Source organism: Rhinolophus sinicus, linkage group LG03, assembly GCF_036562045.2.
Source record: "Rhinolophus sinicus isolate RSC01 linkage group LG03, ASM3656204v1, whole genome shotgun sequence".
Classification (NCBI taxonomy): domain Eukaryota; kingdom Metazoa; phylum Chordata; class Mammalia; order Chiroptera; family Rhinolophidae; genus Rhinolophus; species Rhinolophus sinicus.
Window position 1 is genome coordinate 137,893,307 of NC_133753.1, and position 13,265 is coordinate 137,906,571.

At 38.1% G+C, this 13,265-nt stretch overlaps 1 protein-coding gene and 1 long non-coding RNA gene across 5 annotated transcripts in view; one reads left to right on the forward strand and one right to left on the reverse strand.

Annotated features, from left to right (window-relative positions):
* ARB2A (ARB2 cotranscriptional regulator A) overlaps nt 1-13,055 on the forward strand; it is a 398,527-nt gene extending 385,472 nt beyond the window's left edge. For 3 of the 4 annotated variants that reach the window (XM_074328744.1, XM_074328743.1, XM_019711772.2), the window contains one exon: nt 10,060-13,055. In XM_074328744.1, coding sequence (XP_074184845.1) covers nt 10,060-10,202 — 143 coding nt within the window. In that variant the 3' untranslated portion in view covers nt 10,203-13,055. The remainder of the gene's footprint in view (nt 1-10,059) is intronic. The other variant, XM_074328741.1, reaches the window with a different exon arrangement.
* The window catches only part of LOC109434639 (uncharacterized), a 44,392-nt gene that overhangs the window by 19,873 nt on the left and 11,254 nt on the right, over nt 1-13,265 (reverse strand). The window lies entirely within an intron of this gene.

Consider the following 13,265-nt stretch of genomic DNA (forward strand, 5'->3'; position numbering starts at 1 on the left):
ATACAGAATGATGCTGTCGATATAACGATTCATCCATGTTCAGAATACCGTGTTTCCCCGAATATAAGACCTAGCCAGACAATCAGCTCCAATGCGTCTTTTGGAGCAAAAATTAATATCAGACCCCGTGTTGTATTATATAATAACCAGTCTTATAGTAAATTAAGACCGGATCTTATATTAATTTTTGCTCCAAAAGATGCATTAGACCTGATTGTCCGGCTAGGTCTTATTTTCGGGGGGAAACGGTACCAGTAGCACTTTGTTTTGTAAATTCACAAGTTTTTACTGCCATGATCTTCTGTATGCCTCCATTTCCTTAATTTCCAAATGGGAATCATCATCAAAATAGTGCAAAAACCATAGAAAATTTCTATGATTCTGTTTTGTTAATATTTTAATAACATTTAATAAGCATCAGTTTTCTGGTGAATTCTGTTCTGGACAGTTGTTTGTACAACAGATATCAATTAAGCCTCAACTGTGATTTCTGGAATAAAAGGTTTGGAGATAAAGCAAGGTAGTTTTCATACATAAAATGACTAGTTAAGCAAATGAAGTATATGATAATATAATATACGCTGCATACAAAATACTGAAACATGAAGAAAATAGTTAGTTGTTATGAGGTAAGGTTAACCATAGAAGGCTTACTAGAGGAAGTAAATTTGAACCAGATCTTAAAGCATCTAAACATATGTCTTCTGAAAATTATTTTCTTTTTCATTGCTTAACCAATTTGTAAATATTAACTATACTACAACAAAATGTCTGAAACTTTGGCCTATCACAACCTCTCTGAACTATAGATTGTTTATCTGTGAAATGAAAGTGTTATACGAAATTTTACCTAGAGTCCTTTCCACATCATTACTATGTTATATTTGATATATTTCTATCTGTATTCAAATTTGGACCAAGCCGACTACATCTTGGGAATACAGTACAAGCTCTTGAATAGTTAAAGTTTGACTCCCTGAGAGTTCTCAGTTCTGACACTTTCCTAAACCTCTTTTGATGCTAGTAAATTTTATTTACCAGATTAGCACAATATTTTAGTTAAAGAGATCTACAAGATACTTTTAGTATTTGTCAGTGCTTATCAACACATTGGTAGTGGACTGTGGCTCACCTGAATCTATCTCCTCAGTTTGTTGGAGAGGCAAGAAAAACACTCTACTTCCTTTAGCTTTAGTTATAGAGTATTCAACTGTCATTATATTCCAATTTTAGAGGAATTTATTTCTGAACACCAAGAGCTAGCATACACCTAAACATAGGTATATTTTATCAATCTGTGTTAAAGATGAGTACAGTTTGACCCCTGCCTTCAAAAACTTTACAATGGTAATCCGTTCCCAGGCTGGACTTCAGAATCACAGATGTCCAGTCCCTGAGATTTTGAAAAGGTTTAAGCAATGTCAATTGATCTGGGCCTACAAGAATATGGGATACTGAAAGAAGAAGAGTACAGGGATAAACCCAGAAAAGAAGGTTGGAGCCAGGGAATGGAGGGCTCTAAACCAAATTAAGGAATTTCTACTTAAGTTTACTATGACAGCCATTGGATGTTTTTGAGCAGAGAAATAGATATATGACACAAATGATACTTTAGAATTTTTGATCTGGTAACACGGTACAAGATAGGGGAGAAGCAATTGAAGGAAATGAAATGAGGTAGGAAAAACTTTCTACGTGATAGGTCATTAAACCTAGAATGATAAAGGGGCAGGAGAGATGAAAAGTAAGAAAGAGATTCAAAAAACTTCGCTAAGGTGTAATTGTCAGGGTTCGGTAACACTGTATCAGGAGGCAGCTAACAAGGGAGGAGGGGAAGCAAAGGTGACTGAGAGGCTTTGAGCTGGAGTACTTAAGAGAATGTTATGTCCATTCATAGAAATGAAGAACTCAATGGGAAAGCCTGTTTGGGAATAAGCCCACTAGTTACCTCTGGACTGTGTTAAATACGTAATTCTAACTTCCCATAATCCATTCAGCATTTACCACATACCCACCAGTGTACTCTTTGAAAATGCTTGAAACTCTGCAAACAGCTCTTGCATTGCACTTGGAATAAAATTCCAACCTTTCACTGTGGTCTGTGAGCCCTGGCATTGCTTGGAGGCTACCCAGCTCTCTAAACCCCTTCTGCCACTTTCTCCCTCACCTACCATGCTCGGTCACTCCAACTTGTCCATTCATCAAATACGGCAACCTCTTTCCTCCTTAGAGCCCCTGCTTTGGTTCTTCCAGAACTCTGCCAGCAGCACTCTGCCCCAGACCTTTACCTGGCTCCTTCTTGCCATTCAGGTCTCAGATCACAAGTCTTATCCACCCAGTCTAAATTAAGGACCACCTCTCCTCATCCCACCTCCTACTCCTCCTCATTCTCTTCACATCCCCCTATTGTGTTTTCTTCTCAGTGCTTCTGACTCTCTGAAATTGTCATGTTCATTGGTTTACTTATTTATTGCCTGTCATCACTACTACTAACACGTATGCTACAGAGCAGAGCCTTTATATGTCTTGCTCACCACTGCATCCCCAGCCCCAAGAACTAATGCCTAGCATACAATAAATACATGTATTAATGTATAAATTAATCAATCACAGGACCTCTGGAAAAACTGCCCACAAAATATATCCTTTGTAATAGAATCCACAATTGGATAATTGAACTAGTTACATGTTTTGTTTTGTTTTGAAATAGGGAAAATATTTTGCAGTTCATTCTCTAATCACCTCTCTCTCTCTCTCTGATACACACACACACACACACACACACACACACACACACACACACACACACACCATGTCAAACTAGCAGCCATAAGCCATAGGTATGTAGCTAGAAACAGAGACAGCCCTTTCTGACAGTTCTACTTTAAAATGAGACCCAGTAAAGCTCTTTGCTGATTATGTTGGGAATAATCGGATCAGAAACCTGTACTTATGGAAATAACTATTTTTTGGTTCTTTGCTTGTTTAGTGCTCTGTGCTCTTACAATCCTTTGATAAAGGAAAACTGGGAAAAGAGAGCTTTTGCCCACACCTGGGCTCAAATTTTAAAGGGAAACAATATCTCTGGAGGCCAGGCCTTGTGGCAACAGTAAGAATACTATATGAGATAAGAATTAAAACCAAAGAAAGCACTTCTGCACCAGCTGTCTGGTTTGATAGGCAATTGAAGTAATAAAAATGCATCCATTTTTTAATTGGTTAGGAGAAAGTTTATTAGAGAGGTCTGCTAGGTTTGATGTTAGAGACCCACAGCTACTGCAGGCTGTCTGCTCTGCCTAAAAACAAATTTATTTTTGTACATGTGAAACTAATATAATGTTTATAATATTGTATGTCAATATTGTATGTCAATAAATAATTTTGTTTAAAGAAGAATAAGTTTACTTTCCAGAGTTGTCTCCCTGGGTCTTAAGCTGCCCCGTACCCTATTCCCAGCCCCCAACTCCCTTCCATAGATGAGAGATATAGAAAAGAAGCTGCAGGAAAGGACAGGCTGCCCCAGAAGCAGCAAATGACCCAAAAGTTTCTACCACTGATTTTATGTCTTTGTTTCAGCCTGTCTCTTATCTCTGGTCAAGCTTGATGACTTGCCTTTAGGGTCTCAACACAATCTCAGCTTGAACCGGCTTTTAACAGTATTAGCAATGGAAAGAGACTTGCCTGTATCTTACACAAGTAATTTAACCAGGCAGTGCAACACGTTTACTGAGCTGCTCTTGGCATTTCCCTTACCCAATCTCAATGAACACCCTCCCTACTCCATTTATTACCCCCACCCCCACTGTGGCTGAGTCTCACACTTGTGCCATCGAAGTTGGAAAGTCTCCATTAGGCACCCTTCTCTGTTCAAATATTGGTAAGTTTAGATTTTTTTTTAATGATGTTTTCCTTAGAAGCTCTAGAATTTATTTTAAAACGAATTTTAGTAGTTACATTTTATTTCTTTTTAGAAGACATTATTTTTCAGTGCTCTGGTATTTCTCTAATTCTTTATAACTTTCTAAAAATAACTGCTGGTGCGCTCATAAATTCATTAGTTAATCCCACTGAGACTCAGTAATGCATATTACAGACCTCCTGATTTTTATATATTAGATTTTCTCAAGAATTCCCTTACCTGTTATTATCAACATAGCTATATTGACAGGGTCTTCATTACTTCCTAATTGCCCATATTTCTTTTTCTTGTTAAAGATCAATTTTTAAAATCAAGCCTTGTCATTTTGAAAGTATCAGAGACATATTATCTTGTTAATATTAATATTTCATATCTTTCTAAGTTTTTTTTTCTTTTACCCTTTACCATAGGAAACTTATAAAATGTATTCATTACCTTTTGCTTTAAAAACAAATTCTTTTGTTGTGAGGGGATGTGGGGATGTCAGTGAGAAGTTAGGAGCACATGCTTGTTTTTCCCCCCTGAAACAAAGATATAAAAATGATGTTTCATATTTACAGGTGACTTTGTAAACAGTTACATTCCCTATTCTAAAGCAGACCCTAAAATGTAAATTATGCATAGATTATAGAAATTATTCTATGACCTTTTGGTCTAGGACCATGTATAAAATAAGGTGACTATTCTAATAATTAGAATAGTGAATGCCTGACCAAGGAATTCTTCTAAATTATCTCTTTGGTGAGAACTTGCTCAGACTATCATATTATACTACTAGTAATCCTCACCTCTAGCAAGTCTAATTTGTATGTGTGTGTAATATCATTTGAAGAATGATTATTTGCTTTCCCAAAGAATTCTTCATTTTTTATTAAAAGATTCATTGAAGAAATAAGTAATCTACTTCTTCCTTTAAAAATAATTGTATTTACAGAAATTATATTTACATATTATATAACTTTTTAAGACATCTACTGCATAAAATTCAGTACAGCTTCAGAGTAGTCTACATCTGCCAAAGTAAACATCAGGATTTTGGCTGTTAACTCAGTAGTATGTTTTGGCATAGTTTTTGCCACCCCCACCCAAAAAAAATCCAAGTATTAAGAATCAAATGAAGAAGAGTGTGGACAAGGCAGACGTGTAAGAAACACTTGGATTGGGGCGGCCGGTCAGCTCAGGTGGTTAGAGCGTGGTGCTGATAACACCAAGGTTACTGGTTGGATCCCTGCATGGGCCAGTGAGCTGCGCCCTCCTTAAAAAAAGAAAAAAAGAAAGAAAAAAAAAAACACTTGGATTGAAGTCATCACAGGAAGAAGCTAGGGGAATAAACAAGATAGAAGATACAGCAATGTTTTCTTCTCTTTTATTCTTTGAGCATTCCACTCTGAGAGCTATTTCCAACCATTTTTGTTTAATTTCTAAATGCTGTTACATAACTGTAGCCTCCTTCTTTCTCACTTCCATTGCAAGCACTTTTTCTTAAATGTACAGCAATTTGATCTTCCTCGTGTGATTTATAGTCTCATCCTTCATACTTAAAATTTTTAATCCTTTTGACCATTTTTTGTTATCTTTACTGCTTTGAAATTTGCTCCAGTTCATTTTTTAAAACAAGTGATAAAGGATAAATATCCAATGTAGTATTTTAATTGGAAGACTCCCCTGTCCCCTGCCTTCTGGTTATTTCACAATGAATGATGTCATTGACAAACAGTATTTTTGGAAGAAACATTAAGTGAAATAAAAGCCTTTTCTACTCTCTATAAGCATAAAAGTGGTAGGTAGAGAAGCATTCAAATTATAGGGAAAATTAATCTCTAATGTAATGAAAAAAGAATTGACTATTCATTTGTATTCAAGCTGACCCTTGAGCATCTAAATACCTCCTATTACAACAAATATTACACAGTGCTTTTACTATCCTGAAATTCTGGAGATAACATAACCCACCTATTTATAAAATTGGTAAATTATTGTAACATATTGTAAATAGTTAACAGATAGAAGGAATAAAAGAACAGCAACTCATAATGAATAAATAATATGCATATCAATATTTAAAGTGTTCAGGAAAATCTACAGGAGAAGGCATAATATAGTAGTCAGATAGTTGGTCCAGTGCATAGAATCACCATGAATCTGACAGCTACAAGTGCTGGCTGGTGCAGGTGTTATTGGCAATTCAAGTCCTATGGGCAGTGATGCCATCAGTGATGAGATTTTCTCATGTGGTAAGCCACTCTTGGTAATATTCTGAACAAAAAGTACAAAATCCCTTTGATTTATATGGTAGTTGGATCATGCCCAAAATACTTTGCAATTGTTTCTTAAGTAGATCTATATTCTAAGCCCATCTAATTATAAATAGCTTTTTCAGCTACATGAATACCTGGTAGGACGTTTAAAAACCATGTGAAATGCAGAATTCATCATGCTGTACTGCCCTGCAAACTGCAGGATGTCTGCCATCCCAGGTCTTCTCCCACTAAATGCCAATAGCTCCTTCCAATCATCTTGACCACCAAAAATATCCCTACACATTTCCAGAATGCCGCAGAGGCCACTGCCATGCCCCTTAAGAGCCACTGATAGAGACTGAGCAAAGGCATGTTTTTGTAATGAAGCACTGAGATCCTATACATTTTATTTTGATACTGAATTGATTTTATGGATGACGAGACTGAATATGCCCCAAGTAAAAACAAACCTTCCAATCCAAAAGGATACCATAACCATTCCCTGGGAACATGGCAGGTATTTAATATAAGAAACCCCTTTATTCCGTACATTGTGCGAACCTCTCTGTATTAGGCAAAAGGGGTTTGAAAAGTGAAAAGAAGTTCATCCTCCGTAAAAGAGGAGCTGTTGATAGGGTGACGCTGTGGTAGAGGAAAGGCCAGGCCCTGACTATCAAACCATGTCTGTCTCTTTCTAATAGCACGGCTAGTGCTAAATGGATTCGTTTCCATGTCACCTACACATCATTGCAGCTAATTAATAAATGTCTGCTATTTTGATTGGCCTAAACTTTCACCTTTCCTATCCTTTTATGAATAGCTAATGTAATGGCCTAGTATTTCTGTCCTGATGGAATAATTTCCTGTAAATTGTTACGTGTGTTTAAGTACTAGAAAGCTGCTCTCAAAAGTTTCCATTCTGTAAGCATTGCTATGGGTAAATATTCATATTAATTTGTAAATATTTAATTGAACTTTGGGCCTGAATTTTTTAAAATGGTCTCCAAACATGTTCTTGAAATGTGTATATGCAGCCCCAGATGGATATGCAATTACCTAAATTCTAAGTGCTATTTTAAAAATATTAAAAATCTACTTTCAAAAATTTAGGAAAGCCGTTTTTCTATTAAATATTCATGTTACCACTCCTCAGTTTAGGGAGAATTCTCCCTCCCCAACCCCGGGCTCTGTAATTCAGCCTCTAACGCACCTTGCTCATTACCTTTACTCCCAGCAATTTTCCTTCCTCTAACAGAGCACACATTCTCCTTATTTATACTCTTAAACTGCAGGGGTAAATGTTGAGAGACAGAGCAGATACTTAGTTATCTCAGGGACTTTGGTCTTTTCAGCCCAGAACTAATCAAGCAGAGAGTCATCATAAGCGAAAACTAAAAAGCCTTTGTAGTGATTTTATCACCAGGGAAATTTGTTCATCCTTCAGAAAGATTGTCACCAGAAAAGAAAAAATAAAGGAGTTAAAATTGCTTCAGACCACTGACTCCGTAGGTCCCTCTAGATTCATAGATTGAATTGGTTTTCAAGGGGTGGGAAGAATTATGAGAAGAGTTCCCTGAGAAAGCATACAAATTGATCATAGTCTTGGAAACACTAGTAAGTGTAAGTGTGATCACTATGGAAGAAATGCCAAATGAGCCTGGAAACATAGGAAATGAGAAGGAAAAGAGACAATTAACACCTTTTTTTTTTCTTATTGTGTTTTGGGATTGCCAGGCAGTATGCATCTGAGAATAGTCTTTCAAAAAGAAGAAATACAATTGATTTTAAATCATTTTGTCATTATAAGTGCAATTAGTAGTTATTGTTGAAATGAAAGTAGATTTGCAGGCACTATAGATATAGTGACAGGCATTTCATAAACCTATCCAGAAACTGTGCCCCCCTCTAGATACACCCACAAAATATTATTTAAAGTTGATGTGTCTGAGCATTTGTAGAACTGCTCACTTGGGTCTGGAGAATATAAATACCTCCAACTTCAAAAAGAATTCTTAAAGAGTGTCATATGAATAAGTCAGTGAAGATTATAATAATAAATATCTGGATATTACATAATTTTAAAGAACTTGAAAATTTACACATCTATTGCTTCAAACAGGCATATGTATAATTTTTTCCCCCAAGAATTATATTAAGGCTTGTCAAAATCGTCAGTCATGTTAGGATTTGCCAGGGTACACCTATACTCATCTCTCTATCCCATTGATTAACATTGAATTTTGCCCAAAATGAGTAAGCAAATAGAGAAATGACCTCATTTTTTAGTCTAAATACAGTAGTATTGGGAGATATTTCTCAAGGATTTGATTTCAATACTGGATCTTAATTCAAAGTGTAGATTTATAAGACCTATCTGCAGAGGAGAAGAGGACAGAAGCATCCTCGTGAGGGCACCTATGAAGACAAGGGTTCTCTAGTAAGGCCAGCTCCCACAGTTAAGTCATATGCACAGATTGTAGCTTTCTGCTCTCTGGTCGACTGCAGCCATAGCATCCTTATTGTTGTTACTCCCAGATTGTGATACTGTCACAAAACTGTTGCTAGGCAACAAATGTGGTTACCAGGTCTCAGCGAATAGCTGAAGGGGAAAGCAAAGTGTTGCACCATTGTAGAGTAACCATAGCAATGACCTACTATTACAGACTAAAGAATTATCATTAACAATGTTAAAGTATCAGACAGAGGCCCTAAATCTGGAGACTTCCAGGCAGTATCTCTCTGCATAATTGAGTGATCTAGGAAGAGATTTCACGTGTCTCAAAGCTACTCACTTATTATTTCTATAGGAGAGCCTTAGTAATTATTATTTTTATTAATTAAAAATTGTTCAGTTATGAACCTACTGGTAAAATGATATAAGCTATCGCAGAGTCAAAAACAGATTAATGTCCCCATCTGTTATGTCTACATCAGGGTTATTTTTTGCCTGTTAAACTGAAGGTAGATTTTACTTGACAAATACTGTACATTAGTATTAAACTGAAACCATAGAAGCTGCAGTAAAATAATCCGGTAAATTGACAACTAAACCTGCATTTTCTAAGTTGAATTCCTCCAGACAATATAGGAGGCCTGGGTGTTTTTTTGTTTTGTTTTTTGTTTTTTGTTTGTTTGTTTTTTGGTAGTCACTGCTTTGAAACCTTTGCTTTTAGCTTTTCAAAAACTGCCCCTTAAAATCTGTAAAAATGTAGCCTAGGACACTCCTAGGCAAAGTCTCTTTTGCATCTGGTCCTTCCTTAAGCGTCGCGTAAAATTTGGTCGCAGTGACCTCGCTGAGGCAATCATGTCGAAGCATGATTTCGGGAGAGACAAGAAATATCCGATATGTTGTCTTTTTTAATTTCTCTTGGGAAGCAAAGAAACGTGGGTGCTGTGGGGGGATTCAGAAGCCCGATTCCGCGCACAGGGGAAACCAATCCTCGCGCGCGCCCGCGCGCGCGGTGCCTGGGGAAGTGGGTGGTTTCGAAGCGGCAGAGGGAGTGGCCCTTCCCGCCGCGCGCCTCGATTGGCCCTGAGGGGCTGAGGCCCCGAGGGCCGCCTGGCCGCGCCCCGGGCGACCCGCGGAGAAGTCCGTGCCGCGTCCTCGCGCCGGCGTGATGGGGCTGAGGTCCTAGGCGGCGGAGGTCCCCGGGCGCTGCCTGCGGATTCGCGGATTTGGCGGATGTCAGCATTCCTCTGAGCCCCGGGGCGAAGGGGACCGGCGGGTCCAGGTGTGGTCTGGAAGGGCTGTGCTCCCGCGAGGGGGCCGCGCGGGGGGCTGGACTCCGGGGGCGGAGGACGGGCGGCCTGCGCCTGGCTGGGCTCGGCCTTGCGGTGGCCGCCCCACCTGCGCGGGCCCGCAGCGGAGCCCCCTCGTAACCGAATCTGTGTTTTTTGCAGGCACCGACCGTCACGAGCTCACTTCCTGGAAGAGCTTCCCATCTATTTTCAAATTCTTTACCGAAGCTTCTGAGGCCAAGACCAGTTCCCTCAAGCCGGCTGTGACGCGGCGCTCGCACCGAATCAAGCACGAAGAGCTGTAAGAGGCGGGCGAGCGAGCGAGCGAGACGGGGGAGGAGACGCCCAGGACCCACACTCGAGCATGCATCCACCCGGCTCCTAACTGCTTGTTGTCGGCGAGCAGACTCCCAGCCCCTCATTAGATTGTTTTCTTCCTAGAGCACAGGGTCGTGATATATACATCTAAATAGCGTTTTGCATTATTTCTAGATGAGTGCAACTGTCAAAGCAATATGGGTTCACTGGTCGTGCTTCCTGCGGGCTGAGCTCGGGCTTCGTGCTGCCCGTCAGCGCGCAGATTAAGGCTGACAGCGCCCTGCTCCGCGCGGCCGCCGCGTCTCTAATTGCCCTGACGGAGCCTCGCCGGCGCTGCGGGGCGAACGGCGTCTGCGCGGTCCTACCGCCCGCTGCAGCGCAGCCGCTGCTCCCCCGCATCCCCGGCCCCCCTTAATCATGTCCATTTTTTTTCCTCTCCGAACAGAAGTAAACTTTTATTCAAACTTGTCTTTTTTAAGTAGTTTTTTTCTCTTCGGGCGTCTTATGCCTCTCCTCTTTTTTTTTTTTTTTTAAAGGAAGTTTTCCCCCTCACACCCAGAAAAGCCAAATTTAAATTCAGAATTTGAATGCCATGATATACTATGTAGTTTTGGGAGCGCAAATTGTTCTCTCCCTAACGATCTATTTTCATTTCGAGACCAGACGAAAAATTTTGCATAAATCTATAAAGTACCAAATCCACATTATCGCTGAAAATCCTTGCCAGTGAATATGAGATTTTTACACAAGTCTCTAATTTCATAAGAGGTTGTTTGAACCAAAACGTGATGAGCAAGGCCCCCTTTTCAATGAAATTTACAACTTTATCATTAGAACTGACTTTTTAAATATATAATGTATATTGAGTGGAATAGTAATTTAGATAGTGTACTTAAGTTTTGCTTTTTAAATCTTAATGTAGAGAAAGTTTGTTGTTGTTAATTCTAACTAGAATAAGCTATCTGAGCTTTCATGGAGTTAGACCCTTTTAGGGATAGAATTTTTTTATTGTCATCAGGAAAATGAACCTGTGTACTCTTGAGCCTTTTCCTTCTGAAAGGCTAAGTGGGACTAAAATGATTCTTTTAGTTTTCTGCTCCAACAGGAAGGGAAAGACCTGGTGTGAAAGATTTTCTCCTCTCAATCCAATGATATATTTTTTAATAGTACACTTCCTCTGTAGGGTTTTGCCCTACAGTTGCAACAGTTAAGTATTTTAATCCAGCCGAGATCTGGCCAACACTGTGAAATAGGAGAGGTAAAATAAGTTAAGACTTTTACATTCAAATACTAAATCTTAACATCGATTTTTAATTACTTGAAGAATTTAATTACCTAGTGAAGATTCTGTTTCTAATAGATAAGGATCTGAATTTAATATGCAACCTTTTTAAAAGTGTATGCAACAATATGCCTGCCTTATTTGAGGCCATCATAAAAATGTACCCAAAATGACTAAGAACTGTATGACTCCTCAGAAAAAATAACTTAAAATAACCACCTCATGGATAAAATGTTTTTATATTATGAAGCGATTTCAGCAAATTTTAAAGCTGATAGTATCTCTGGTATATAAGTCCATTAATTAGTTTTTATAGATTTAATGATGGCAAAATAAAGTGATCCTTTTTCAGTAGTCATATATGCATATCTTTTTACATTATTTTAGCAGAAACAACATAGGAGGAAAAATCAAAATGTCGTGTTATCCAGCTCCTGGATAGCGTAAAATGTGTAACCCCACCAATGTCAAGCCCGTTGGTCTGCAGTCTTATATTTTAGAAGTAATGGTGAACTGTATAAAAGAATGATACCTTCCACTGAGAGGATTTGAGAATTGATGTGGATTGAATACATTTTTCAAAGTATTATAAATTGTGGTATTTTCAGTATATGAAATGTTCACAGGAAACTAATTTTGTTGCATTTTTAAAAATCAGCACTTGTGCAATGCTAAATTTGTGAAGCTTCTGCGGCTGAATTAGAACAAAGTGAATATGCTCAGCTTATAAATAAAATCACTCCTATTCCTTCTCTTCGATTTTCTCACCTCTCTTTTTAAAAACCTTTACTTTTAACTAGAGTAAATCACTGTTTGATTGCCTTTAATACTTTAAAACTACTGGGTTGTTGGGCCTTATTTAACTACTATAGACAGCTATTTGCAAACTTAAGTTGTGTAAATGTAATTTCTACTTGTGGATCTGAGCTGTAGCCACCCGGAGAGAGCTAGGCAAACCATCCCAGACCTCCAACTGATAACTGATAAGGTTCCTTGTAATGTAGGATTTTTTAACCTGTTGATTATGGGTCTGTTGGTATAACTGTAATAATACTATTCACCTCAATTTTCCTGCAGTAACAACAATCAGTTGGTAGTAAGTAGCCCGCCTGCTTGGAGGTGACAATTGTTAATATTTCTGCTCTGATCTTCTCCCTGTTTTGGTCTCTTCGGACAGGTTTTTCAATGAGTAGAGGTTTAAAGTTAGAATGTGGTTTGTTTTGTTTTAATTGTATACTCGGTTCTTAGAGGAAATGGAATGGGAAACAAGGAGTTGTTGATAAATCTAAGATTTAAAATAGTCCTGTTTAAACTTAAAAGCCAGATACTGGCTTTGGAGCTCTCTAAAGTACCTAACCATTAAAAGTTTTTATGGATATTTGAAGGGGGAAGGAATCCGCTTGTAATAATTGTTCTTTTCTCAAGTTTCTGCCTCATGCTTCAACCTAGATTGCATTATTGTTTATACCAAAAAATTTTAAAAAGTAAAGCACAGGAGTTTCCTATATATTATATATTTCTGTTTACCGTTTTAAAATAAAAACAATTTTCTCAACAAGTAGTGATGTCTTATTCTTGCTCCAAAGTTCATTTATTTGTGTATAGGGTTTAACAAAAGCAGAAAAGTAAAAAGAATGATGGGATAGCATTCATCAATATTTTAAACCTTATAGTTGCTTATTATTACTATTATTGTTACTGTAAGGTAATATCCTAACTGTAGTTGAGTCACTGTTTGGCTTGGATCTTTCACAAAGCTAACATTTTT